Below are 25294 nucleotides of genomic sequence, written 5' to 3' on the forward strand. Positions count from 1 at the left end.
AAATGTGAGAGTAAGGAGAATCAAAGTTTAAGTCACCTCATAAGAAAATTCTACATTCTACCTTTTAAGGAAAAGAATCAAGTTTACACAAACTTTACCAGAAAAGAAAAAAAAAAAAAAAAAACAGTGCCAATTCATTTTAACAACCTAGTATTATTTATGTAAAACACACAAACTGATAAACACAAAGTAGTAAAAGATGAGGGCTGGGAGATGGCACGGGGGTAAAACATTTGTTGTACAAGTGTGAAGGCTGGAGTTTGGATTCTCAGAAACCACTTAAAAAGCAAGGTGGGGCATGACAGCCCACCTATAATACCAATGTGTGTAGAGCATTCCCTGGGGCAACCTGGCTCACTAGACTACCCAAATCTAAATATTCTGAGCTCAAGTGAGAGACCCCACCTCAATATACAAAGTGGGAAGAAAGCAAGACAACACTCAATACTAACTTCAGTCCTCCACGTGCACACCTGGGGGATAAAGATATTTGCCACCAGGGTAATTACCTGATTTCAGTCACCAGAAGCCACAGCGTAGAAGGAAAGAACAGATATCCTCCAAACTATCCCCTAACCTTCATGCATGCTCGCTCGCGCTCTCTCTCTCTCTTTCTCTCTCTCTCTCTCCCAATAAATAAATAAACAAACAAATAGATGGAATTTAAAAAATAAAAAAGAAACACAATCATCTTATTACATGCCAAAATAATTTGATATCAAAACATCCATTCATGGGGGGGAAATCCAGCAAAAGAGGAATTTGAGAGAACATCTTCAAATGATAAAGAGTATCTATCAAAATAATAATAATAATAATTATTATTATAATGATAATACAGCTAACATTATGTTTAATAGTGTAAAACCAAATGCTTTCTCCCTGAGACTAAGAGCTAGGCAAGGATCCCAACTCTGACAATTCCTATTAAACTTTATAATGGACATCTTAGACAACGCATTAAGACAAGAAAAAGAAAACTCTTCTCTACAGAGAAAAATAAGACAACAGTTTTTACTAATATTACTCTTCACAAGGAATATCCCCAAGAATCTATTCAATTGAGAGCTACCAGAATTAGTGAAACTAGAAAAATCTCACAGTGGAAGGAGAGAACAGACTCCCACAAGCTGTCCTATGATCTTCACACACATATAAATAAAATAAAAATATAAATAAAAATGCTCTATAAAGAAACACCAACAGATAAAAACCCTTTAAGAACTTAAATAGGGGCTGGAGAGATAGCTCAATGGTTAAGAGAACTGGCTGTTCTTCCAGAGGACCCAGGTTCAACTTCCAGCACCCACACGGCAGCTCACAACTGTCTACCCAGGTCCAGGGGATCCGATGCCTTCTTATGGCCTCCACTGGCACCAGGCAGGTATGTAGTATAGAGAAATACATATGGACATACACTCATACACATAAGTATTTTTTTCAAAAACCTAAATAAAAGTCTAAAATGAAGACAAAATGCTCATAAATCCAAAGAGCCAATCTATTAATCTTTCAACTCTCTTTAAACTTATAAAACCCAATCAAAACTTTAATTTTGTAAAAACTAGCTAAGTGGATTCTAAAATTTGTATTAAAAGAAAATCTTGAGATTAGTTTAGTGATATTCAAATTAGAAAAACACTATGCTGCTAGGAAAGCTCTTCACTTTACGGCCGTTGGAGCCTTCTTAAGCAACCAAACAGACATTCCTTGCCTACTCACCTCCTCTCCTGACAGGTAATACGCCGCGAGGAGGCCTCCAATAAATCGAATGTTGACTTCAAACACAGACACCTCCGAGTTCTGGGGGGACAAAGCGAAAATACTCACATACACAAACACGTCAGTTCCCAAAGTGTTTCTTAGTACTTCAACTGTTTCTCATAAACAGAATGTGTTTTAATAGTCTGTATTTTTCAATTCTCACACCATACAACCTCATCTTCTATTTGTTAGTTCACCAAAGTTCCTCTAGCACTCTTCGTAACTGCCAAAATGAATGGACCGTTCTGATGGACCCTACACAATCCGTGAAATCATTGCAGTATTCACTACCACTGACTACTATTGGCTCCTTGTGAAGGACTCCACTTCCTGAATAACAGAATCCTTAAAAAAATAAAACTTGTCTAATGATTCCATTATTTTTATTTTAATTATTATAGCATAAACTCTGTTTCTCTTCTCAAGAAAATTAAATATTCTGCTAGTGCCTAATAGCCTAATAATTATTACAGGAGATGCCAAAAAAACAGTAGAATTATGGCTAATGAACTAATACTCCAGAAAACCAGCTCCTATGTCAGAAACCCATGTTGATGTTCACAGTACATATACATCAAAATGAAAAATGGATGTTTAAGAAATTTAAAAAGCAAAAATACAAAAGTAGAAGAAAATGTGACAACTTGCAAACTTAAGAAAGCAGATACTGTAAGAATAAAATCAAAATTTTATAATAAATCAATTATGAATTTTAAATTTCCCTAAAATGCAAATTATCTACAAGAAAAGATCATAAACAAAACTAAAAAGCAAACAAACTGAAACAAATTTATCACAAATATTTACATATGTAATATAAAACAATTTTGTAGTATTTCAAAGTGGAAGGAGAGAACAGACTCTCACAAGCTGTCCAATGAGCTCTGCACACTGCAGTGTGCATATACATATAAATACAGCAAAAAGTTGTTATAATAAATAGCAATAGATAAAACCCTTAAAAAAATAACTGAACAGAGGATGGAGAGTTAGTAGTTAAGAGCACTGACTGCAGGGGCCCAGGCGGTGGTGGCGCACGCCTTTAATCCTAGCACTTGGGAGGCAGAGGCAGGCAGATCTCTACGAGTTCGAGGTCCCGAGATCCAGGACAGGCACCAAAACTACACAGAGAAACCCTGTCTCAAAAAACAAACAAACAAACAAAACAATAACAACAACAAAAAAAGCACTGGCTGCTCTTCCAAAGGCCCTGGTTCAATTCCCAGCACCCATATAGCAGCTCCTCAGAAGTGTCTAAAACTTGAGGCCCAGAGGATCTGATGCCTGGTACAGATGAGCATTCTATACATGAGAGTCTATATGCTGTAAGTGTATATAGATAGGCACAGATATTGGGACATTTCTAGGGCTGAGCAGGAAGCTCATCAGGTAAAGTATCTGCCATGAAAGCATGTGGACTGGAGTTCAGATCCCTAGCACTCCCCTAACTGCCAAACAGGTATGGCAGTCCTCCATGTAATCCCAGCAAATAGGAGGCAGAGATGGGAGAGAAGGGATCCCCAGAGCAAGCTGGCTAGCTAGACTGACTGAATAGGTAAACTATGGGTTCAAGTGAGAGACCTTGATTCATTTATTTAAGGTAGACGGCAAGTACTAGCTAGCCTCCATATCTCCACATGCAGCCCTACTGTAGACATCCAGCCACCCAGGTGGGTCACATTGGCTGTAACATTGAAAATGAAGTCAAAGGAGTCCCGGAGATTTATGGAGTTGAGGCACATTACAGGTCAGGCTGCCTGCCACCAGCAATGCTTGACCTTCCCAGAAGGATAGATAGCAAGGAGCCACAAAGAGCTGAGTCACAGGAGAAGAAATGGACCAATAGGAAATGGAGGGGCTCTGTGTTAGTGTTCCATGTTAGTCTTGTGGCATCCTTCACTCAGTCACTACCCCTGCAAGTAGTGCTTAATATTAATTCATATATTTCCAATATATAACAAATAACAGAACATGCAGTAGACATTCAGTAAACAGAAGGAAAGAGAGCTTCTTCACAACTGTAACAATAGTCTTCATACTTACTTCTTTGCTTTTATATATGCCCTCCTCTCTATATTCCAAGTTTAATGGGACTCTTATGAATTAGGGGTTTTGTTTTTTTAATTACACTTTTGGCCATAACTGAAGAGAGAAAAATTCTTGGTCTGTCTCTGCCTTACCCAAGACCCTTAAAACTTAAAAAAAAAGTAAAACCATACCCAAGCCTTACAGCCCAAGACTCAATATCAGATTCAGTGCCCTATAGTCTATGCATTTTTAATCTTGCAGTAGTGTTTAAGTCACTATTCTGTTACAACTCATGCAATAGCCTCTGGTTGCTCTTTGAGTAAAATGCTCACTGCGATCCATTATGTTCAGATCCCTCCCATTTTTTCTGACATCTCACTAATTTAAGATTCTTTTGTCTGACTTGATCATACGGGCTTGCTTGCTATTCCCAGGGGAAGGCAAACTTGAGGCCTGATGACACTTTATACTTACTGCTCTCGTAACTGACTGTCTTCCCTCATCTCACTGTGTCAATCAGTCTACCACTTCTTATAGGTCTCTGAACAAAAAATTTCACCTTATCAAATTTTTTGTCTGGCTACTGAATCTAAAATAGCAGTTAGGCATCAATAATAGCTTTTACCTCACAATTATATTCACAAGTAATATTTATATGATCTATTGCTATACAATTATGAGTAAAAGTCTTATCTTCCCTCACTAGAGAAAGAAGGTAAGAAAAGTTCTAAATGGAGAGACAGAAGAAACAGGGAAGAGGCATATAGATAAAGTAATGACAGAATTTTGCAAAGTAGGTGAAAATACAAACCCTCATTTTGAGTCTTGGAACAACAGTTCATGTGCTAATGGAATTAGAGAGTACAGTGGGGACACAAGGAAGAAAGACAGGTCACCTTTAAACAACTAGAATAACAGACATTTCAACATAGCACGATAGTGATATGCTCTTTTTTTTTGTTTTGTTTTGTTTTTTTTTGTTTTTCGAGACAGGGTTTCTCTGTGTAGCTTTGCGCCTTTCCTGGAACTCACTTGGTAGCCCAGGCTGGCCTCGAACTCACAGAGATCCGCCTGCCTCTGCCTCCCGAGTGCTGGGATTAAAGGCGTGCGCCACCACCGCCCAGCTGTGATATGCTTTTAAAAGGCAAGAGAATATAATCTCAAACCTCAAATTCTATCCTCAGCTATGATATCTATTAACAATAAGCCTTATAGCCACATGTACATGGCTTCCCTGGACTACCTTCTCAGAATGTCACATTAATAAGGAATTCTTCAAAATTTAGCAATACTCCACCACTACTTACTCTAATCAGATGTAGTCTACTATTCTACCACTATTATTATAAATGCTATAAACTAAGTATTAATAAAGCAGTTTATTAGTTTGTTACACTTTAGTTTATTGACTGTCCCCCTGCTGGTATGTCTTTAGCTGGCTAAAACACTACCTTAGATGATAATTGCAAGAAATGTGAAAAGATAGTGAGAAAGGATGAATATTTACCAAAAATAACAAAACAAATGATAATCCCAAAAGAATGAGGACTTAGCAGGGATTCAACAAACTGCTGAGAACATGCTCACAGCACAAGTGATACCTTCAAACACAAGGCCCGCTATAATCAAGCAGCATACACCATATGCAACTGATAACTTATGGAAATGTATTCGTCATCTTCCTGGATTCTGAGAAGTCCAGGGTCAACAGCACCAGCAGATTCAGTGACTGGTGAGAGCCACTCTACTGGTTCATGATGCTACTTATATGACCTCTCATGTATGGGGCAAAGTAGTTCTCTGAGAACTACATTATAAGGGAACTAATTATATCCATAATGGCTCTGTCCTGATAAACTGGTCACTTCCCAAAGACCCTTTCTAGTTCCAGCATATTAGTGACTAGATTTCAACATGAATTTGGGAGGATACAAATATTCATACCAGAGCATTAAAACTGTCCTTTCATAATTAATTTAAGAGATTAGATGAATTGCAAAAGTATACACACCACACTGAAATCAAGGTTGTCTTCAATCCATCTTTGCCCATCCATGAATTCATCATGAAGCCCCATGATATAAAGAGTATCCAAAGCATCCACTATGGTGGCACCCATCTGTGAGCTTCCTATATTTAGGAGGAAAAAATAGCTGTTGTTAAAAACATCCCCTTCATATATAAGGTCTATTTTTAGATTTTTAAATATTAAAAGTAAATCAAAGATTATAATGATAAAAAAAGAATGTCACTGCTCACTTTTCTATTAGACCAGGTAATAGAAACGAAAATATTTTGGGCCGGGTGGTGGTGACGCACGCCTTTAATCCCAGCACTCGGGAGGCAGAGCCAGGCAGATCTCTGTGAGTTCAAGGCCAGCCTGGGATACAGAGTGAGTTCCAGGAAAGGCACAAAGCTACACAGAGAAACCCTGTCTCAAAAAACCAAAGATTTTGGGAGCTAATAGAAAAATAAATGAAAACTAACAGTACACTTCTTGGTTTTCTGTCATGGTCAGAATATAAGATAAATACATACTTAACTAAGGTATGAAAAATGGTAATGATTCAAGAAAAGGGGACAGCTATTCAAGATGAAAAACTAAGTTACAACATAAGCCATGCCCTTCTGGTTCAAATTCTTAGAAGAGGGGGGATATATATGTATAATAAATTTATAAGGTTAGATAACAGATCATAGTATAAGTGTTAATTGTCTTTAATAATAAAAAACCAGGTAGAGAAAAAAGGAAGCCATGAAGTAAAATATACATAGAGAAAACCAAAATACAAGATACCATCACTCTAACAAATAATCCTAATTTTAAAGTTTCAGAAAGAACTGCACAAAGCAAACCCAATGGGTTCTTAGATAGGCACTGAATACACAGGACAGCCTACTAGTCTTTCGTTTCTTTCGTCCTCTTTCTCTTTTGGGGGATGGCAGTAAAACTAATTTTTCCCTTCAATGGTTTAAAGCAATATATACATTTTTTATCTTTGTACATAAGTTATATACCACTTTTGTTCATATGTTCCTAATAACCCCCTTACTTTATCAATAATCTATCTTTCCATTAACTAAACAAGCACACAACATCCTGATAACAATTATTTGGTCTTCTAACTCAGTTCATGTCAGTACCATCTAGAATGTTCATATTGAGTTATTACACCCAAAATTTCTATTTACTTTTCTTGATCCTCAGCTTTTTACTAAGATAACAGTTTTATCAGGCCATTTAATCATTCATATATTCCTGTCTCTCATATAATTGTTTGAATACATCTAAAAAGATAAATTTTAGTATTTAATCAAAATTTTCATAGAATTCATTTAAAGTCTGACAGTACTCTTTTGTTCTTACTCTGTTGTTCTAGGCAGCTATGTTCCTAGGTTACTGGTCACGTTTTTGTCTACAGGTGCATACTCCAATCATACTCTGAACTATCCTAGTTAGTTATACAAGACAAGTCTGTACCATAAGCTACAAGCTAAGGAATACATAAGTTAAAATGAAATTATTGGTCATTGCTATGGTTGTTTAGCTAGATAACATAAGATTTCACCCTGGGAAAAAAAACAGAAAAATACTGAAATTACCCACAGGTCAAAGAAACCAAAAAATGACAGTATAGAACACACGAAACAGTCGGTGTGGCGCACGCCTTTAATCCCAGCACCCAGGAGGCAGAGGCAGGTGGATCTCTGAGTTCCAGGACAGCCTGGTCTACAGAGGTAATTCCAGGATAGCCAGGGCTACACAGGGAAATCCTGTCTCAAAAAAAGTGGGGGGTGGGGGGGTGGGGCGGGGGGGGGCATATAACAGCTTTTTAATTTATGGGAATGTCAAAAGGTTCTAAAAAAAACTAATAACTTTAAGTTTCTGTACTATTTAATAAGAATGAATGGAAGTAAATGAACTCAACACGACTGAGAAAGAAGAGGGACCAGCAAACAAGAGCAACAAGGTAGAAGAACCAGGAAGCTAAAGGCAGAAGTAAATCAGAAACAAGTGTTCAAATGACTAATTTGAAAGACAGTGCTATAAAAAGAATCATATAGTAAAAGTCTTACTTTATTTTCATAATAAATTACCAAATCTTAAATTGATAATATGTTTGAGCAAATATCCCAAGAGCCACTCACTATAAGAGTCCCACACATTCTATAAGTTTCATCAAATAAATTCTACCTCAGTGTTCAGGCTGAGTTTCAACTCTATACAAATGTTAATAAAACTAAGAAACAACTAACACTCATTTCATAAATATTATACACCACTGACGGGAAATACAAATTCACTAAGAAAATAAAACTACCATCTAATCTCACTATGTCAGGGAAATAGCCAGGGTCAAACAGGGAGGCTTGACACTAAGTGGATTGTTCAGACTTTAGATATTTAATTCAACATATGGATTCTAGATTGAGGTATGAATGTTTTAAATGAATGAAAATATAACATAAAAATCTGAGGATAAGTTAAATTTAGCAGTTGGCAAGAAATGCATAGCACTAAATACTAACATTAGCGAGATCTCCAATCAATAACTAGGATTATACTTCAGGGATGTTGCTCATTATAGAGTATTTAAACTTAGTCAAGAACCTGTGTTGTGAGATATTTGTACACTGTGTGAAGGCATGTTGCTGTGATTGGTGTAATAAAAAGCTGAAGGGCCAATAGCTAGGTAGGAGGTATGAGCGGGATTTCTGGGGAGAGAAAAGAAGAGGAGGAAGAATGTAGGCGTGCAGGAGACACAGAGGGGAAACAGGAGGTGCAAGATGGAAGGAAAGTAATGCCCCATGATAGAACGTAAATTAATATAAATAAGAGCTAGCTAGGAATAAGCCTAAGCTATAGGCCAAGCTTTCATAATTAATAAGAAGTCTCCATGTCATTATTTGGGAGCTGGCTGGTGGGACAGAAGAAGATTCATTACAGCCCTGAGATCCATTCCCAGTGTGAATATACCTGCATGTACACACACACACACACACACACACACACACACACACACACACACAGAAAGAGAGACACAGAGAGAGACAGAGAGAACTCATCAAAGTTGAAACAGTTAAAAGGACTAGTCCTTGTAATTAGAAAAACTGACATTGTTTTGAAACCCTTCAAGAAAAAAAATTCTCCAGTTTCACTGGAAAATTATATGAAGCATTCAGAAAAAAATAAAATGAATCCTAAACACTGTCTTCCAGAAAAACAAAGAGTTTCACAACTAATTTTGAAAACAGCAACAGCCTGCTACCAAACCAAGGCAAAAACACAGTACAAAAAAAAAAAAAAAAAAAAAAATACAGAGCTGGGTGTGGTGATGCACACCTTTTAATCCCACCACTCAGGGGCTGAAGTCTAGGCCAGTCAGGAGGTTATACAGTAAGATCCTGTCTCAAAAAAAGAACAGAGGGAGAGAAAGAGGGAGGGGAGGGAGAAAAGAAAACTACAAAATATTCTTCATGAATATGAAAACAAAAATGACATGCAAATCAAGACTCAGTTAAATCAGAAGTGAAAAAATATTTGTACATGTACATATATACAGACATATACAAAGTCAAAAGCAGCCTTTAAAAAGCACTGCAAGCCAGGTAGTGATGGCCCATGTCTTTAATTCCAGCACTTGGGAGGATCTCTGAGTTCGAGGCCAGCCTGGTCTACAAAGCAAGTTCCAGGATAGCCAGGGCTACAGAGAGAATTCCTGTCTCAAAAAGCCAAAGATGATGATGATGATGATGATGATGATGATGATGATGATGATGATGCAGTAATGTCAAACAGTACTTGTTAAATCAAAATTCCTCTTTTTAAGTGCAAAAAGACCTTGCTCTAACATAACGCCACAATTCTCCATAATATCTAAATAAAAAGCATCCATGCTAGCCAATCATGGTGGTACAGACCTGTAATTCCAGAACTTAGGAAGCTGAAGCAAGAGGACAGTAAGTTACAGACAAGCACTAAGCACACAACACACTGAGAAAACCCAAGGGTTCATACTAGTAACCCCATCGGGATCACTAGGATCAGTGCCATTCTTCTCCTCCTGGTCCACAGCAGCAAGCCCATGGAGGGGAAGACACATGACTATATCCCACCAGTCAGTGAAAACAAGAACCAATGATTCTACCAATCTTAGTTCTAACAAGCCCAAACGCTTCTCCAAGTCTACAAATGCAGTCATGTAGCATGAAGACTTGAAACTTCCAATGCTGAAGCCTACCTAGCCTGCTAAGAAGTCAGCACACAAAGGAAAGGGGTAAGGAAAAGGTGGAGCTGAATTAGATTTACAGCAGGACTCCACAGAGGTGACTGAGTTGCTATTTTAGTTTAAGCCATTTTGAAAAGGGTTTTCTGTAATCTGCAGAGTACTCTGGTGGCAAGGACTAACTAGAGTGAAGCCAGGGGACACTGACTTCAGTTATCATATAAAAGAACCAGTTACAATTACAGCTACAGGGAAAGACAAGCTTTATGTTAACTCCCTGCAACCTGGAATATGGTCAGTGAAAGTGCACTACCTGTCCACACGACCTACAGTACAGAGAATGGATTTAAGAAAACTTTTGGGTTTTTGTTTGTTTGTTTGCTCTAGGATTTTAATTTTACAAAGTCATACTAAATTTGGAGTGACAAATGAAACACTGAGAACTACAGCTCTTCTCTTCAGGATTTCATTTTTAAAGTTGTCAAATCATATTCACTAGCAAGAATGGGATACACAAAAAGATTAGAGCAAGAAACAAGAAACAGTTTGTGAATTTCAAAAAACCTTCCATAAACTTTCTGTCTACAAATATTAGACAGAGAATATAATAAATGATCTGTTCTTCCTTAGCAAATTATTTGTCTGGAAAGTAACAAAAACAATTAATAAACTCTATCAACACCTAATTTTGACTACTGAAAATCCCAAGACTGTACTTGGGCTCTTATCTACCATTTTACTACAACTTTCTTCTCATAAGGTATGTTCTCCATGAGCTAAAATACTTTTCTGTTTTTAAAAGAATGATTTAGGTTGGAGGGAGAAAAGGAAAGGGGGGAAATCGTATAATTAATTTTAATTTAAAATAAAAAAATTATTTAAAAGCAGGATTAGGACCAGTGTCTACTTGGTACATGGTAAGACATGAGATGAATTGCAAAACACAACTTGCAAAAAGTGAAAAGTTAGGCTGGGGACAAGACTCAGCAGGTAAAAGCACTTACTAAACACCTGGCAACCTGAGTTTGAGTCCTGGAACTCCATGATGGAAGAAGAGAAGTGATCTCCACTTGGGGGCTGGGGAGGGGAGGTGTTTCTCCACATAGTACCATAGCTCATACACACACACACACACACACACACACACACACACACACACACACACACACACACGAGCCATCAACAAACAGCATCATCCACTCAATTACCAATCAGATCATTTGGTGTGCTACATACTAAACTTCTAATAGCACACTAGACTCTATCTAAGCTGTTCCCTTTTCCTTTATGAGGATCACAAATGGTACTTACTATCTTGAAGGAAAAAAAACTGCAAATATATACTTATCTTGCATGACATTAAGCAAACCAAAAAAAAAAAAAAAAGCAGAAAAAAGCTTCAAAATCCTTAGATAAATGTATGACGTACCTATGTAAATAGAATATCTAGCACAAAGCTATGTATTCCAGTACAACTAGAACTAAATCTTGACATACCAAAACAAAAAGTTCAAATTATAACTGCACAGAAATAGAGATCTGGGAGAGTACTTTAAAAAGCCAGATCTCGTTTTCAAAGATAAAGGAAAAAACAGTAATTCAAAAAAGTTACCTTACCAAATATGTTAGTAGAATGGCCTTTCCTTGCAATAGGTCTGAGCTCGTTATGTCCCCATCCATATGTTCTGTAATTATCCCAGGCATGCTTCATCATCTGAGAAGAGAAAAAGTAGAATACACCATCTGAAGCTATCCACAGACTATTTCATATGATTTAGAGTTGGGCTATTGTATGTTTACCCATTCTGCCATGTTTCCTGCATTAGCATGCTATTCAATTAACACTTATTTTGGATACCCACTGTGTTGGCTACTATTATGTCAACCTGACACAAGCTAGAGTTATCTGAAAGGAGGGAACCTCAATTGAGAAAATGCCTCCCCACCTTTAGGGCATTTTCTTAATGAGTGATTGATAAAGGAAGGCCCAGCCCATGGTTGGTGGTACCATCCCTGGGCTGGTGGTCCTGGACTCTATAAGAAAACAGGCTGACCAGGCCAGGGGCACAAGCTAGTATGAAGCACTCCTCTGTAGATGTAACCATCTTGTTAAATAAGAAACACAGAGCCAATGCAGAGATGAAAGCCCAAGAGGTCAGAGCTAAGAGCTAAAAACCTTACCCTTCACTGCTGCTGCTGTCCTCTTCAGCCAAGAGACCTACATCCTGTGTATCTGTCTTTATATAGACTTTCTGTTCTGCCTTCTCATTGGTTGTAAACCCAACCACATGACCTCCTCGTCACTGCCCATCTATACAGACCTCCTGGTCTTCTATGGTTGGTATTGAGATTAAAGGCGTGTGTCTCCATGCTGGCTGTATCCTTAAACACATAGAGCTCTGCCTCCTAAGTGCTGGGATTAAAGGCATGCACCACCAACACCCAGCTTCTGCTATGGCTTGCTATTAGCTCTGACCCCCAGGCAACTTTATTTATTAACATACAAATAAAATCACATTTCAGTACAAATAAAATATCACCATACTCCTCCATGGCCTCTGCATCAGCTCCTGCCTTTAGGTTCCTGCCCTGTTTGAGTTCCTGTACTGACTTCCTTCAATGATGAAGATCAATATGGAAGTGTAAGCCAAATAAACCTTTCCCTCCCCAACTTGCTTTTTTGGTCATGGTGTTTTAAACACAGCAATAGAAACCCTAACTAAAACACCTACATTTAATTTCAATCTACACAGTAACTAAACAAATTAGATGTAACCAAAAGTTATTTGGGGGAAGAAAGGTAGCTATTTGGCATTTTTTTCCTTTTATAAACTGCTAATATTTTGGGAAACAGCTCCTCTTTCTTTACTGTGATAATGACTAGGTTGTCAATCAGGGGCTTTGCTTCTACCACCAACTGACTCAGCCTAACTACACAATCTCTTACCTTTAGTCCAGAGACCAAAAGATTTAAAGTGTCGCAGAAGCATAAAGCAATCCTAGGTAATATGTAACCAAAAGGCCATGTCTACATTCTAACTAAAATTGATTTTTCAAAAACAGGCAAATGAAAGAAATTCAGCCCACAGGATGTAATCTGCCAATCCTTACTCTAGTCACAGGGACTGGATGGGTATATGAATCAAGTAGGATAATCAAGTCCTTTGTATTCATATTAGAATAGACACTAAGAGGAAGGAGATTATCTCATTACATGATCTCAAGGTTCACATAATATAATTTAATCCCAAAATTGATAATGGCTAACTCTCTCCCAACAAAGAAAAACTAAATAACAAAAGGAAAGAGACAGAGACAAATGCATATTACAGACTTAAAATCAGCCATGCCTAATGCCCTTGTTCAGAGGATAAGGATAAGGAACCACTTAGAAACAACTCTGGCTATGTCTGTGAGGGTATTTCCAGGGAGGCTTCGCTGAGGAAGAAAAGACCTATGCTGAAAGTGAGTGGTACCATCTCTTCCTCTTGGTTCAAACTGGGGAAAGGGGAGAAAGGAAGGAAGCCAGCTGAGTTCAGGATTCACCGCTCTCTTGCTTCCTGACTGCAGATACAACATGACTAGCCATCTCACCTTCCCTGACACAACAATGTCCTCTCAAACTATGAGCCAAAATAAACCCATCTCCCCCCCCTCCCTCCCTCCCTCCCTCCCTCCCTCCCTCCCTCCCTCCCTCCCTCCCTCCCTTTTGTGGCTCTTGTCAAATACCACGTCATGGCAGTGAGAAAAACTGCCAGACCGAGTTAAAAAATGTATCTCCACTACCAGAATACATACAGAGATACCTGCCTGTATAAATAAAATTTATTCTTGTTGATGCTGTAACACCTGATGAAGCTTCTTCTCAAGCAGTGTAACTGTAAACTATAGTCAAAATTATCAGGAGCCCCAGTTAGTACAGTTTAACTCAAATTCACTAGAGCTGGTATTCTCTTAGTCAGTAATTCCTAGAATTACAACTTGAGACTTGTGAGGCTAAATAAATTTAATCTTTTCCTATCGTTCAATCCATAAAGAATCTTTAGAAGAGCAAACACTGTCCTAACAGCAGTGTTCCTTAAAACATGGCTCATACAGCACGAATTGTTTAAAACCTTGTCTATGACAGAGTCTGCACAGCACCTGGTACAGCCACTTCAAAGTGAATATTTTAAATTGCTTATTCAGTAAACTTATACATAGATTCTACTGTATTATAAAGTCCTGTGTTTCCAAAGATCTTTAACACAGTGAAGGTAAAGTAACCATCTAAACAAACTTGAGAAACAAACTTGAGTCCAATTTTGATTTCAAAAACTTACATTATGACCAATGAAGAAGACAGAGCTCCAGTCCGTGCTATCCACTGGAAACTGAATTACAACGACACTGAGAACAAGCACCGTGAACATAGAATAGCACATAACATCCAATCAGACGCGTATCTGCAATCACTCCATATCACCAACCTCAGCTCATTACCTCTTTAATTTTTTCTCTTTTCTTCCTGATCTCGGTGTCTTCTGGGTCTCCACCAGTGACCCCTACACGCTGTGGGACAGGGACAGGGGGCAGTACTCTGGTCTCTTTTATCTTCATTGCTTGGGCTACTTTACTTTTCTCTGTTTGAATTTCTGCACGGATTTCCTCTCTTGACTTTCTTAATTTTTCTTTTGCTTCTTCCAGGGCCTTCTCATGATCAGCTCGAATCTTATTTCTCAGACGCTCTTCTTCTTCCCTGTGAATTAAAAGTAAATAAAAATAAATTTTAATTTTAAAAAATGATAAGAAAGAGCAGTAGGCCAAACCTTAAAATTCTAATGCTTGTTTTTTAGCCCACCACCATTAAAAGATAAGAATTATTAGTGACAGAAATTCCTATCTGCCCAAAGAGCAGGAGAAATAGAGGGTGGGATAAGAAGGAAAATGTATTCCTGATGCTGAGTAAGTAGTGTACATGGAAAGAGGAAGCCTAGAAAACATTCTAATTCCATGAGTGAGAACAGAGAAAACTACAACAGAAACTTGAAGAGGATCCACGGAAAGTGGGCAAGGATGGGGGCAATAAGGAGACCAAGGGAGCCAGTGGGAAAGGGGGAGGAAGCAAGTCAGTGGTTAAACAGCACAGGGACAAACACATGAACCTAGGACCAAGGGGGAACAAGGGAAGTTAGAGGTAGAGAACTTTATTTATTCAGTGCAGCATATGCTGCTGAGATGAAGTGACGCCATCATTCCCAACTCATGAAGAATCATTAAAACTCTCTTCAGCCTTTTCTAAAAATCAAAGTTCTACTTTAGTTAGTGGTGAATACAGTGTTTCTTATCCTAAATAATTGAGACCACAAGTGTGTCAGATTTCAGTTTCTCAGGTTTTGAAAGTTCTGTTTGTGTTCCCCTAATCTAAACACCCTTACTCCTAAATGCTCTAAGAGCTGAAACCTTTTGCATGTCACGCCTGCCAGCGGTTCAGATCAGGGCACTCAACCTGTGTTATGCAGACCTTTAACTAGGTTCACAGGCGCGCTGGGCTGGAAGTGGCCAGAGTGTAGCTGTGCATTCCATGAGGGATACCATGTTTCATTTTCTTAAGAAAACACTTCTTCCAGAGCGCAGTGCCATTTCACTCTTACCAGCAATGCCACGCTCTCAACAACTGCATTTTCTCCCCAGTTCTACTTCTGTGAGAGAGATCTCAATCTTCTCTTCAAATCCATCCCATTGCACATGAATCCAATCAGGGCTGAGACTTGCTAGAGCCATTACTTCCCAAATAAACTGGCATGACACTCTCTAAGGGGGAACAATCCACTATGACCAGAGTCACCTCTGTAGAAACTGGACCTAAATAATGCTGGACGGAATGTAAATTAGCACTGCCACTATGGGAAAAATTTGGGGATTTCTTTAAAAAAACTGAACATGCAACTGTCACAGAATCCAGCAAGTGTACTCCTGCACATTTATGTCAGAAATGAACAGTTATGTTCACACAAAAGCCTACAATGTCATCCTGTCACAGAAAGGCAAATGCTGTTCCATTCATGTGAGATATGTAGAGAAGGTAAAGCTATAGAGCTGCAAAGTAAAATAGTGGTATCGAGGGACAGGAGTAGGCGTGACGAAGTCATTGTTTTATGGGTACAGACATTCTGTTTCCAAGATAAAAAGAGGTCTAGAGATGAAGGAGACTGATGACTATACAACAGTACGAGCATACCTAATGCCACTGTACTTCAAGAAGGCCAACATAATAAAGTATATAGACTTTACCATAATTTTTAAACTGGAAGAAAAGTCTATATAAACATTTATACCAGCTTTATTCATAATAGGCACAAACTAGAAAAATTCAGATGTCCTTCAACAGATGGTTAAACAGAAGACAGTAACACACACACACACTCACACACACACACACACACACACTCACACACACACAAAATACAAAGCTAGCTTACCAAAAATAGAACATTGTGCCTGCCCAATGAAACACACCATAATCCATCTATGCCAACCAAATCTTTCCCACCTGTCCACAGCTAGGGGCAATCACATAACCCTAATCTAATAAACAAGAAAAAAGGGGTCTACAGGAAATATTTTTCTCTGTGGATTAAGAAATGGACAAAGCCAGCTGAGGAAACAGCCTTTTGGCTACTAAGTCCAAACTGACCCAACTATTTATTCTTTTCTTCAAATGTAGCTGTGGCGCATGAAGCTGTAACAGCTACACCCATGAGACAATCAGCGTGAGGACAAGCTGTCAGCATGGATCAAAAGAGAAGAGAAAGGAAGATTCTGCCCCAGTCTTCTGATTCTGTGGGGTTTCTGCCAGTTCTGTCACTTTCAGCTAAGAGTCTCCCCAACTTACTCTATGCAAGCACAGACATACACACAGGTCAGAGAAGCAGAGGGCCTAGGACTGAGCCCCAAGGAAGAGTACAGTCAAACAGGAGAACTAGTTCTTTCCAGTGAAGTTTCTATCTTCGTGACAAGTAGTGGGGTCTCCAGAAGGAAGCTAGGGGCTAATATCCTGTGCTCCAACAAGCTACCTGTCCTCAATAAGCCAATCAAAAGAGCTAATTAATAGAGGGATAAAGATCCAGTGACAACTCCCCTCAAGTCCATCCATCATAATGTGGCCACATTGACTAAATCCCCTTTTTCTGTTTTTCATTATTAAATTGGCTTTTAGTTGGTTTGTAAAGGATGGATGGCCAAAGCTGTTGGGCACAGTCCGTAGCCACTAAGTACAGTAACAGCTTCCAGAATTGCACCGCTTCCCTCCATTCAAAAGCCCCCTGTTTGCAGACTCACAGGCATGACTGTAAAGCGTCTTCACCCACCACTGAACCCTGCAGACAGGTACTATATACTATCATCCAGAGTCAACCCTGACGTGGATGGCAAGGGACACAGGCCACAATATAACCCATCTATCTTTTCAAAGCTTCTCAATGAAACATGACCATCTGACAGGGCCTAAGCTCTGTGACAGAATATCTACACAGTATTTCCACAATTACCTGGTCATAGTCTCCTTATTCTCCATAGCCCTTTCAGCAAGACAAAACACACTAACCTAGGCCATCTCTCTATAAGGCCTGTGGAATCTTCACTAGGTGTCATTAAACATGTACCACCTCTCTGAGCCTCCTTTTCTCATATGACAGAAAGCCTCTGCCAAACACACAAGATTATCAGAAGAATGGATGAGAGGACCTGTTGTTTTGGTCTTTTACTCTTTTGAGGGGGTCACCACCCAGCTCCCAAATAAATCGCACATGGAGGCTTATTCTTACTTATGAATGCCTGGCCTTAGCTTGGCTTAGTTCCTAGCCAGCTTTTCTTAACTTACATTATCCTGTCTACCTTCTGCCTCTGGGCTTTTCCCGTTCTCTTACTTCTGTAAATCTTACTCTTACACCATGGCTTGCTGTGTAGCTGAGTGGCTGGCCCCTGGAGTCCTTCTTCCTCTCTCGTTCCTTCCTCTCTTTTCTCCTTCTATATATTCTCTCATCCTTTCTCCTGCCTTGCTATTGGCCGTTCAGTTCTTTATTAGACCATCATGTGTTTTAGACAGGCACAGTAACACAGCTTCGCAGAGTTTATGCAACATAAACAAAAGTAACACACCTTAAAATAATATTCTCCTACAAGGACCCCAGGGTGGAAGTCCAGCAAAGTCCTAAACTGGGTTCCTTCATTCTCTTTGAGCGGCTCTACCTTTCTCATTACCAATCACTCCCTACACACAGCCACATACACAGCTAATTAATGACTTGGGCTATATCATCATTGTGTTCTGGGACCAGGACCTGCACTCTTACACCGTTTCAGCTTCCCCAAACAAGGCAATAACAACTTGTGAGAAAAGCTGCAAAAAATGTAGAAGACACTAAACCATTCTAAGACAAGGCCTACATCTTTAAAGGCATAACTGGTGGAAAACTGTGCCGCCTTCTCTCCCCTCTAGTCCAGTGTCAACACTTCTGTTGTCCATGTGTCTACAATGGCACTCACAGTTGCACCTCCTTCTATTTCTAAGGCCACCATTAAAGACTATAACTCAGTTCTTCCTGTGGGACCTGGAAATCCCTGGGAACAGTAGCTTAGTCCAAGTGGGTCCCTGAAGAAGTGGACATTAGGGCACACTATATGCACAGGACCTATGTTTGTGTCTAGATGGCTTGAAAACTGCTCGACACAGAAGCCTCCCAAAATAGATGATCAACTTCAAACTCCCAGGACATCCCACACCTACAGCTTACTCTAGTTCAACTACTTCTCTATGGCCTCAATAGTTTCTTCTCTAACAACACGGCATCTCAGCTGGGCGATGGTGGTACATGCCTTTAATCCTAGCAGAGGCAGGAGTTCGAGGTCAGCCTGGTCTACAAAGCAAGTTCCAGGACAGCCAGGGCTCCACAGAGAAACCTTGTCTCAAAAAAAAAAAAAAGGAAACACAACAAACAAACAAAAAACCCCACACAGGCTCTCACAGAGCAGCAGCTGAGCAGGCCTCCAGGTACAACTCCTTCAAGGCCTGAGCCACAGGGCACGGGGAAAAAAAATAAAATTCATGAATCACAATTTCCTTTCAAAGACCAACAGCTTTGGAAGATCTACAAAAATTAAAATGTCTTTCAGAAAATGCGATTAACTTTTATAAAACACGTGACATAAACTGGAAGATAGTATGTAAAAAATAAAATTAGTATTATTCACTTAGCAAAAGGAAAATTCTCATTTCTAATCCAAGCCCCCCAAAACAGTGCTTTTAAGTGTTTATGTGAGGCCTCCACTGAACAATCCAAACTAGAATAGTGGGTTCCGTCCCTCAAACACACTTTCCCCCCTATTCTTCATCCTAGTAAATAGCAACTTCTCTTGTCATCTAAATGAAACTCAATAGAAACTGCTCTCATTTTGCCCCCGAAATCTTTCTGAACACTGTCTGCTTCCTCCGGTGTTTCTATCTGTGCTCCAGGCTACCACTGTGCCTGCCTGCAACAGCCTCCCAACAGTCTTCACACATCCACTGGGGTTCCACTGAAAGCCCTTCTCCAGCTACATGCAGAACAAAAAGCTTTCTGACACCATATATATACACACTATGTCACCCTCATCTGCACTACTTCATTTATGCCCTCCTTATAGGAAGGAATTACCCTACATAATGTACCTCTCTCTGTCTCTGCAGCTTCATCTTGCACATGTATCCTTTGTGCTCAGCCACACTCCTTGCAGTCCCCTAAACACCTCTTTCACTGACAGCTTCTTGTGCATGTTATTTCCCCCTACTTAAAACACTTAAACTCTTTCTTTACCTTCAAGCCACAGGTCAATTATAATTTCTTCAAGTAACTCCTGGATTAGGCTCTAGCACAGTCTCACGGCACCATAATCCCTTCTTTCATAATACCATCATATGTGATGCTGTGACTAAATAAGATAAAAGCTAGTAAGAGATTTTGGTTTTTGTTCAGATCTGTCATGGAAAGCTAGTTCAACAGGCAGGTAACAGAGGCTCAAAAAAGATTGAAAGGCAAACAAGTTCCAACTTCCACCCGAAATGCTGAGATACAATCAAAAGAGCTATAAATAACAATTGTCTTTAAGCAACTTGCCAAATTCACCCTCAAACCCAAGTTAAAACTCCCGTGGTAGTGACAACATCTGGCTGTTAATAACACTGCCATGTAATAGCTCCCAACATTTTACTTTATTAGCTAAATACTAGATCCAATTGCTCAGCCATAAGTGAAGTACATTTGAGAGCAATGCGTGTAAACTGAAAACTTATGTAATTTTAATAATGAATTTCAAAAATTAAAAACTTGAATTCCTTAAATTTTAGTTTTAGAAAAAAGCACTAAAAAAAGGTAATTCATCATAATTGAATTTCTCTGAAATATTAAAAGCTTTAGAAAAATAAAATTTGTCCACTAATAAAGTAAAATAATAAAATCAATCATTAGAAGCAAAAAAGAATAAAAGTCAATTTCTGATGGCTATACCTCATAACAAAGGAGAAAAAGAGAAACAACCAAACAAAAGACACTTTCCAAAGGCAAATATTCTTCTCACTCATATAGTCATTCCTAAACGACAGAATCAATTCCCTTCCAGATGAGTGACCAAGACGCTCTCACAGCTTCTAGTTGACTGCTGTGGAAAACCATCAGCAGCAAAACCTAAACAAGAAATGAAAGAAAGAACGAAACAGATGGGAAGGACTTCAAAACAGTCTCCATCACAGGCAGAACCCACAGGAATTGACAAAGCACTCCAGGGAAGAGTGCAGCAAGGGCCAGGTGGTGGTGGTGCATACCTTTAATCCCAGCACTCGGGAGACAGAGCCAGGCGAACCTCTGTGAGTTCGAAGCCAGCCTGGGCTATAGAGTGAGATCCAGGAAAGGCACCAAAGCTCTACAGAGCAACCCTGTCTTGAAAAACCAAAACAAACAAAAAAAAAGAGTGCAGCAAGGAAGGCAGTGGACAGCCAGTGCTCAGCAAACACTCTCCTCCACCACCCTTTGGTCCTGCCTTTCTAGACTCCAAGATTTCCAACTTCTACTAATGCCCTTTTTATACCATGTTTACACTGCTGAACTTGGTTATTATGTCTATGATTTCCTTGCTAAGATTGACAGCCTATACCAAAAAATTTAAAATTACCTATGAAACAGTCTGTTTTAATAATATCAAAGGGAAATTTCATAGAATGCAGGAAAAAAATAAGTAAATGACAAAATTATGTAAATTGCTACTGATGTACAATATAGACCAAAATGGTTTTAGTAAATGACTAGAGGGCAATTGGTAACTGTTAAAGAAAACAGTGAAACAACACAACTGACATTCTGCACAACTTAGTGAAAAGTGCCTGAAGAAAATGAAGACCTTCTACAAAGAAATGCCTCACCTTCAAGGCCATGACAAAAGGACCCCTCAAACTTGGAGGTGGCCATGAGATAACATGGTGCCAACTATTATAAGGGAGTTATTCACAATTCAGTCTAAGATGATTCTCAGTAGCAAATGAATGTACTCTATCTACCCAGAATAGCAGTCACACATACACAACAAAGAACTTTCTGTATACTACTATGATACACCAAATCACGCACTTTCTAGTATACTGATTATGTTAAGAATCAGAGTACAAACTGTACCACTGGGACTCCTTATTCATAAGAGTGAGCCCTCCTCTTCAGACATGTTAATAGAGAAGCCTAATTCTGGATCAATACAAGTAATGCATCAGCCACATGAAAAAGGCTCAAGGGAGATTCAAAGCCAAGCACTGAGAAATCCACTGAGCCTCAAGCACCAATCCCAAAGCCAATCTGTCACCACAGGCTCCAAAGCATTGCTATATAATGATGCAGCCCATGACCAACAACACAAACTCAGTCTTTCTTCAGGTACAGATCATCAATTGGTTCTTTTCTGTTTATATAGTGAGCACTATTTGATCAGTCTAACTTGACTCTTAATAGGAGTTCATCTTAATAGTAATTCTAGGTCAAATGAATAGTTGTCAGTCACTGAATTCAATGATAATCCGCCAGTATTTCCCAAATGTAGCTATAGTTTTTTCTCTCCGGGTCCCGCCAAGCCCCAGCAGTCCCGTAGCCCACTTATAAAATAAACATACAGACACTTATATTATTTAAACTGCTCAGCCATTAGCTCAGGCCTACCATTGTCTAGCTCTTACTCTTATACTCAGCCCATTTCTGTTAATCTATATGTTGCCATGTGTTCCGTGGCTTTACCTGTTGCCTTTACATGATGCTCCCTGGACGGCAGGCTGGTGTCTCCTCCCCTCTGCCTTCCTGTTCTCTCAATTCTCCTTTCTGCTAATCCCACCTATACTTCCTGCCTGGCTACTGGCCAATCAGTGTTTTATTTATCAATCAATCATCCACAGCACCCAAAGGTAAGGAGCACTAAAATAGGCTCTGGAACACACATACACACACACACACACACACACACACACACACACACACACACACACCAAAAGATTTGCTCATAGGAGTAAAAATCAAATATATAAGCAGAGTAAGTGCGTAATAAATACATCACAATAGAGGAAGTATGAGCCAGCAACTGTTACAGAAAAGGTAAGCCACACATGGAAAAAAGAGCTATATGTTAAGCTTCAGAGTATGATCTGAAAACAGTTTTGCATAGAGATAGATGTGATCATCAAACAGAAATTAAAAAGAATGGGAATCTGCTAGGCTGAACAAGAAAACAGACCACAGAAAGTAGAGTGTATGATGGCACAAAGAAGTGACACAACATACTAGACAAAGTAATTTGGTTTAGCCAATAAAACAAATCACAGATAGAAGAAAATACACTACAGTAGGACAGACTGAGCTTAACAAGAACACTTGGGGGGGGGGGGAGATGAACTGATGTTACAGTGCATCCTGAGTACAAGAGGAAGCTACTAAAGGACTTCAGTTTGAAACAACACAACTACATTTAAATCTTAGAAAGACATCAAGACTGACTTGGGTAGAGAAGGAACAGAGACTGGAAAAGGACACACACACACACACACACATCCCTAGATATATGAAGAAAAAGGTGTAAATATTAGAGATTTTAGAAGGGCAGAACCAAGAGACTAGAGAGATGGTTCAGTGGTTAAGAGCACTTGCTACTCTTCCAGAAGACCCAAGTTCAGATCTCAGCACCCATGTCTGTTAGATCACTACTACTATAACTCTAGCTCCAAGAGATACAATGCTCTCTTCACACACACAAGCTCATACCTACACACTGCCACACAATTTTTTTAAATCTTAAAAAGGCAGATCCCAACAGAGGCAAGAAGACTGTGTGTTTGAGGTTAGCCTGGGCTACAAAGTAAGCTCTAGGTCAGCCTGAGCTGTATGTCAAGACCCTATCTCAAAAACAAACAAATACATGTCAGGACGTGTTGTGGAATATTATTTTAAGGTATGTTACTTTTGTTTTTGTTGCATTTGTTTAACTCTGTGAAGCTGTCTAAAACACCTGATGGTCTAATAAAGAACTGAATAGCCAATAGCAAGGCAAAAGAAAAGATAGGCAGGGCTGGCAGGCAGAAAGAATTAATAGAAGGGGGGGGGAAGAAGGGAGGGAGGGAGGAAGGAAGGAAAGAAAGGAAAGAAAGGAAGGAAGAAGAAAAAGAAAGCCATTCAAAAATAGAAAAAGGTAAAAGCCTGTGGATATCGCTCTGTATAAATAAAATGCTGATTGGCCAGTAGCCAGGCAGGAAGTACAGGCGGGACAAGCAGAGAAGAGAATTCTGGGAAGTGGAAGGCCGCCATGAAAAGCAAGATGTAAGGTACTGCTAAGTCACGAGCCACGTGGCAACTTATAGACTAATAGATATGGGTTAATTTAAGATATATTTAAGAACTAGATAACAAGACACCTGCTGCGGCCATACAGTTTGTAAGAAATATAAGTCTCTGTGTGTTTACTTGGTTGAGTCTGAGCAGTTGTGGAACTGGTGGGTGAGAGAGATTTGTCCTGACCATGGGCCAGGCAGGACTGGAGAAAACTTCAGCTACAAAAGCCCAGAGGCAAAAGAAGGACAGGTTAATTTAAAAGTTAAGAGAAGCTGGCAAGAAACAAGCCAAGTTAAGGCTGGGCATTTATAATTAAGAATACGACTCCGTGTGTGATTTATTTGGGAGCTGGGTGGCGGGCCCCCCAAAAGAGCAAAAACAAACAACAACAAGGATGGTTTCTTCATTAAAAACAACAACAACAACAACAACAAAACCCTGTAAATGGAAGCAGCTACATTAGTATTAGATAGTGCTCAAGTGTATAGTCCATTATAAACCCACTGCTCATCCAACTGCACTTCTTATGTTCTCTGTAACCTACGATTCAGAGAGGGGTCCATTTCTAGACATTTGGAGATTATCTAGTATCTTTACCTTACTGATGTGTTTTAATTTCACTGAATCTAAGCACATACTTCATATGACCTGAATCCTTTTATTATGGCCTTAACAGAATATATATTTTTGCTGTTGTTGGGTAGTATTTTATAAATGTCAAGTCAAGTTGGTTTTTATATTCCTACTGATTTTCCTTCCACTTCTCTTATTGGTTACTGAATGAAAGGTACTGAAATTGTAACAAATTTTCAACATCAGAAATGAGAAAAGATGTACAACAGCAATCTCTTTCTTTACCTCTCTCTCTCTCTCTCTCTCTCTCTCTCTCTCTCTCTCTCTCTCTCTCTCTCTCTCCCCCTCCCCCCCCCCAGTTAAGATTACTTCACTTGAGAATTCTACCAAAGACTTAGGGTAAAATTACTATCAGCTCCAGAGAAGCTTTCAGGAAACTGAAGAAGAAAAACTTAATTCATTTTATGATACCAGTGTATCTTAACTCCAGAATCAAATAAAAGCAGTAAACAAATAAAACTAGAGACCACTATATTTCATGAATGGAGAAAATCATTTGTAGGACTGTCTGCCTTTTATTTTGAGACAGGTCTCTCTCTATGTAGTCCAGGCTGTCCTAGAACTCATGTACACCAGGCCAGCCTTGACCTGCCTCTGCTTCCCAAGTGCTAGGGCTGAAGACCATGTCCTTCCAAGAATACAATCATATTCCTAATAACATCTAAAAAGAAAATGAAAAATACTGCAATGAATTTAAGGTGGAGAAAACACTCAGACTGAAAACTACAAATAATGCAGAGAGTATGGGAGACCTAAGTAACAGAGAGTGAGCATACA

The 25294-nt window shown here is 39.2% G+C and overlaps 1 protein-coding gene across 1 annotated transcript in view; it reads right to left on the bottom strand.

Moving 5' to 3' along the window:
• Man1a2 (mannosidase alpha class 1A member 2) overlaps positions 1-25294 on the bottom strand; it is a 128531-nt gene that overhangs the window by 84386 nt on the left and 18851 nt on the right. Inside the window, exons 2-5 of the mRNA XM_059265959.1 lie at positions 14502-14757; positions 11637-11733; positions 5804-5922; positions 1723-1803 (exon numbers count right to left, since the gene is read on the bottom strand). Of these exons, the coding sequence (XP_059121942.1) occupies positions 1723-1803; positions 5804-5922; positions 11637-11733; positions 14502-14757 (553 nt within the window). The remainder of the gene's footprint in view (positions 1-1722; positions 1804-5803; positions 5923-11636; positions 11734-14501; positions 14758-25294) is intronic.

Source organism: Peromyscus eremicus, chromosome 6 (genome assembly GCF_949786415.1).
Source record: "Peromyscus eremicus chromosome 6, PerEre_H2_v1, whole genome shotgun sequence".
Classification (NCBI taxonomy): domain Eukaryota; kingdom Metazoa; phylum Chordata; class Mammalia; order Rodentia; family Cricetidae; genus Peromyscus; species Peromyscus eremicus.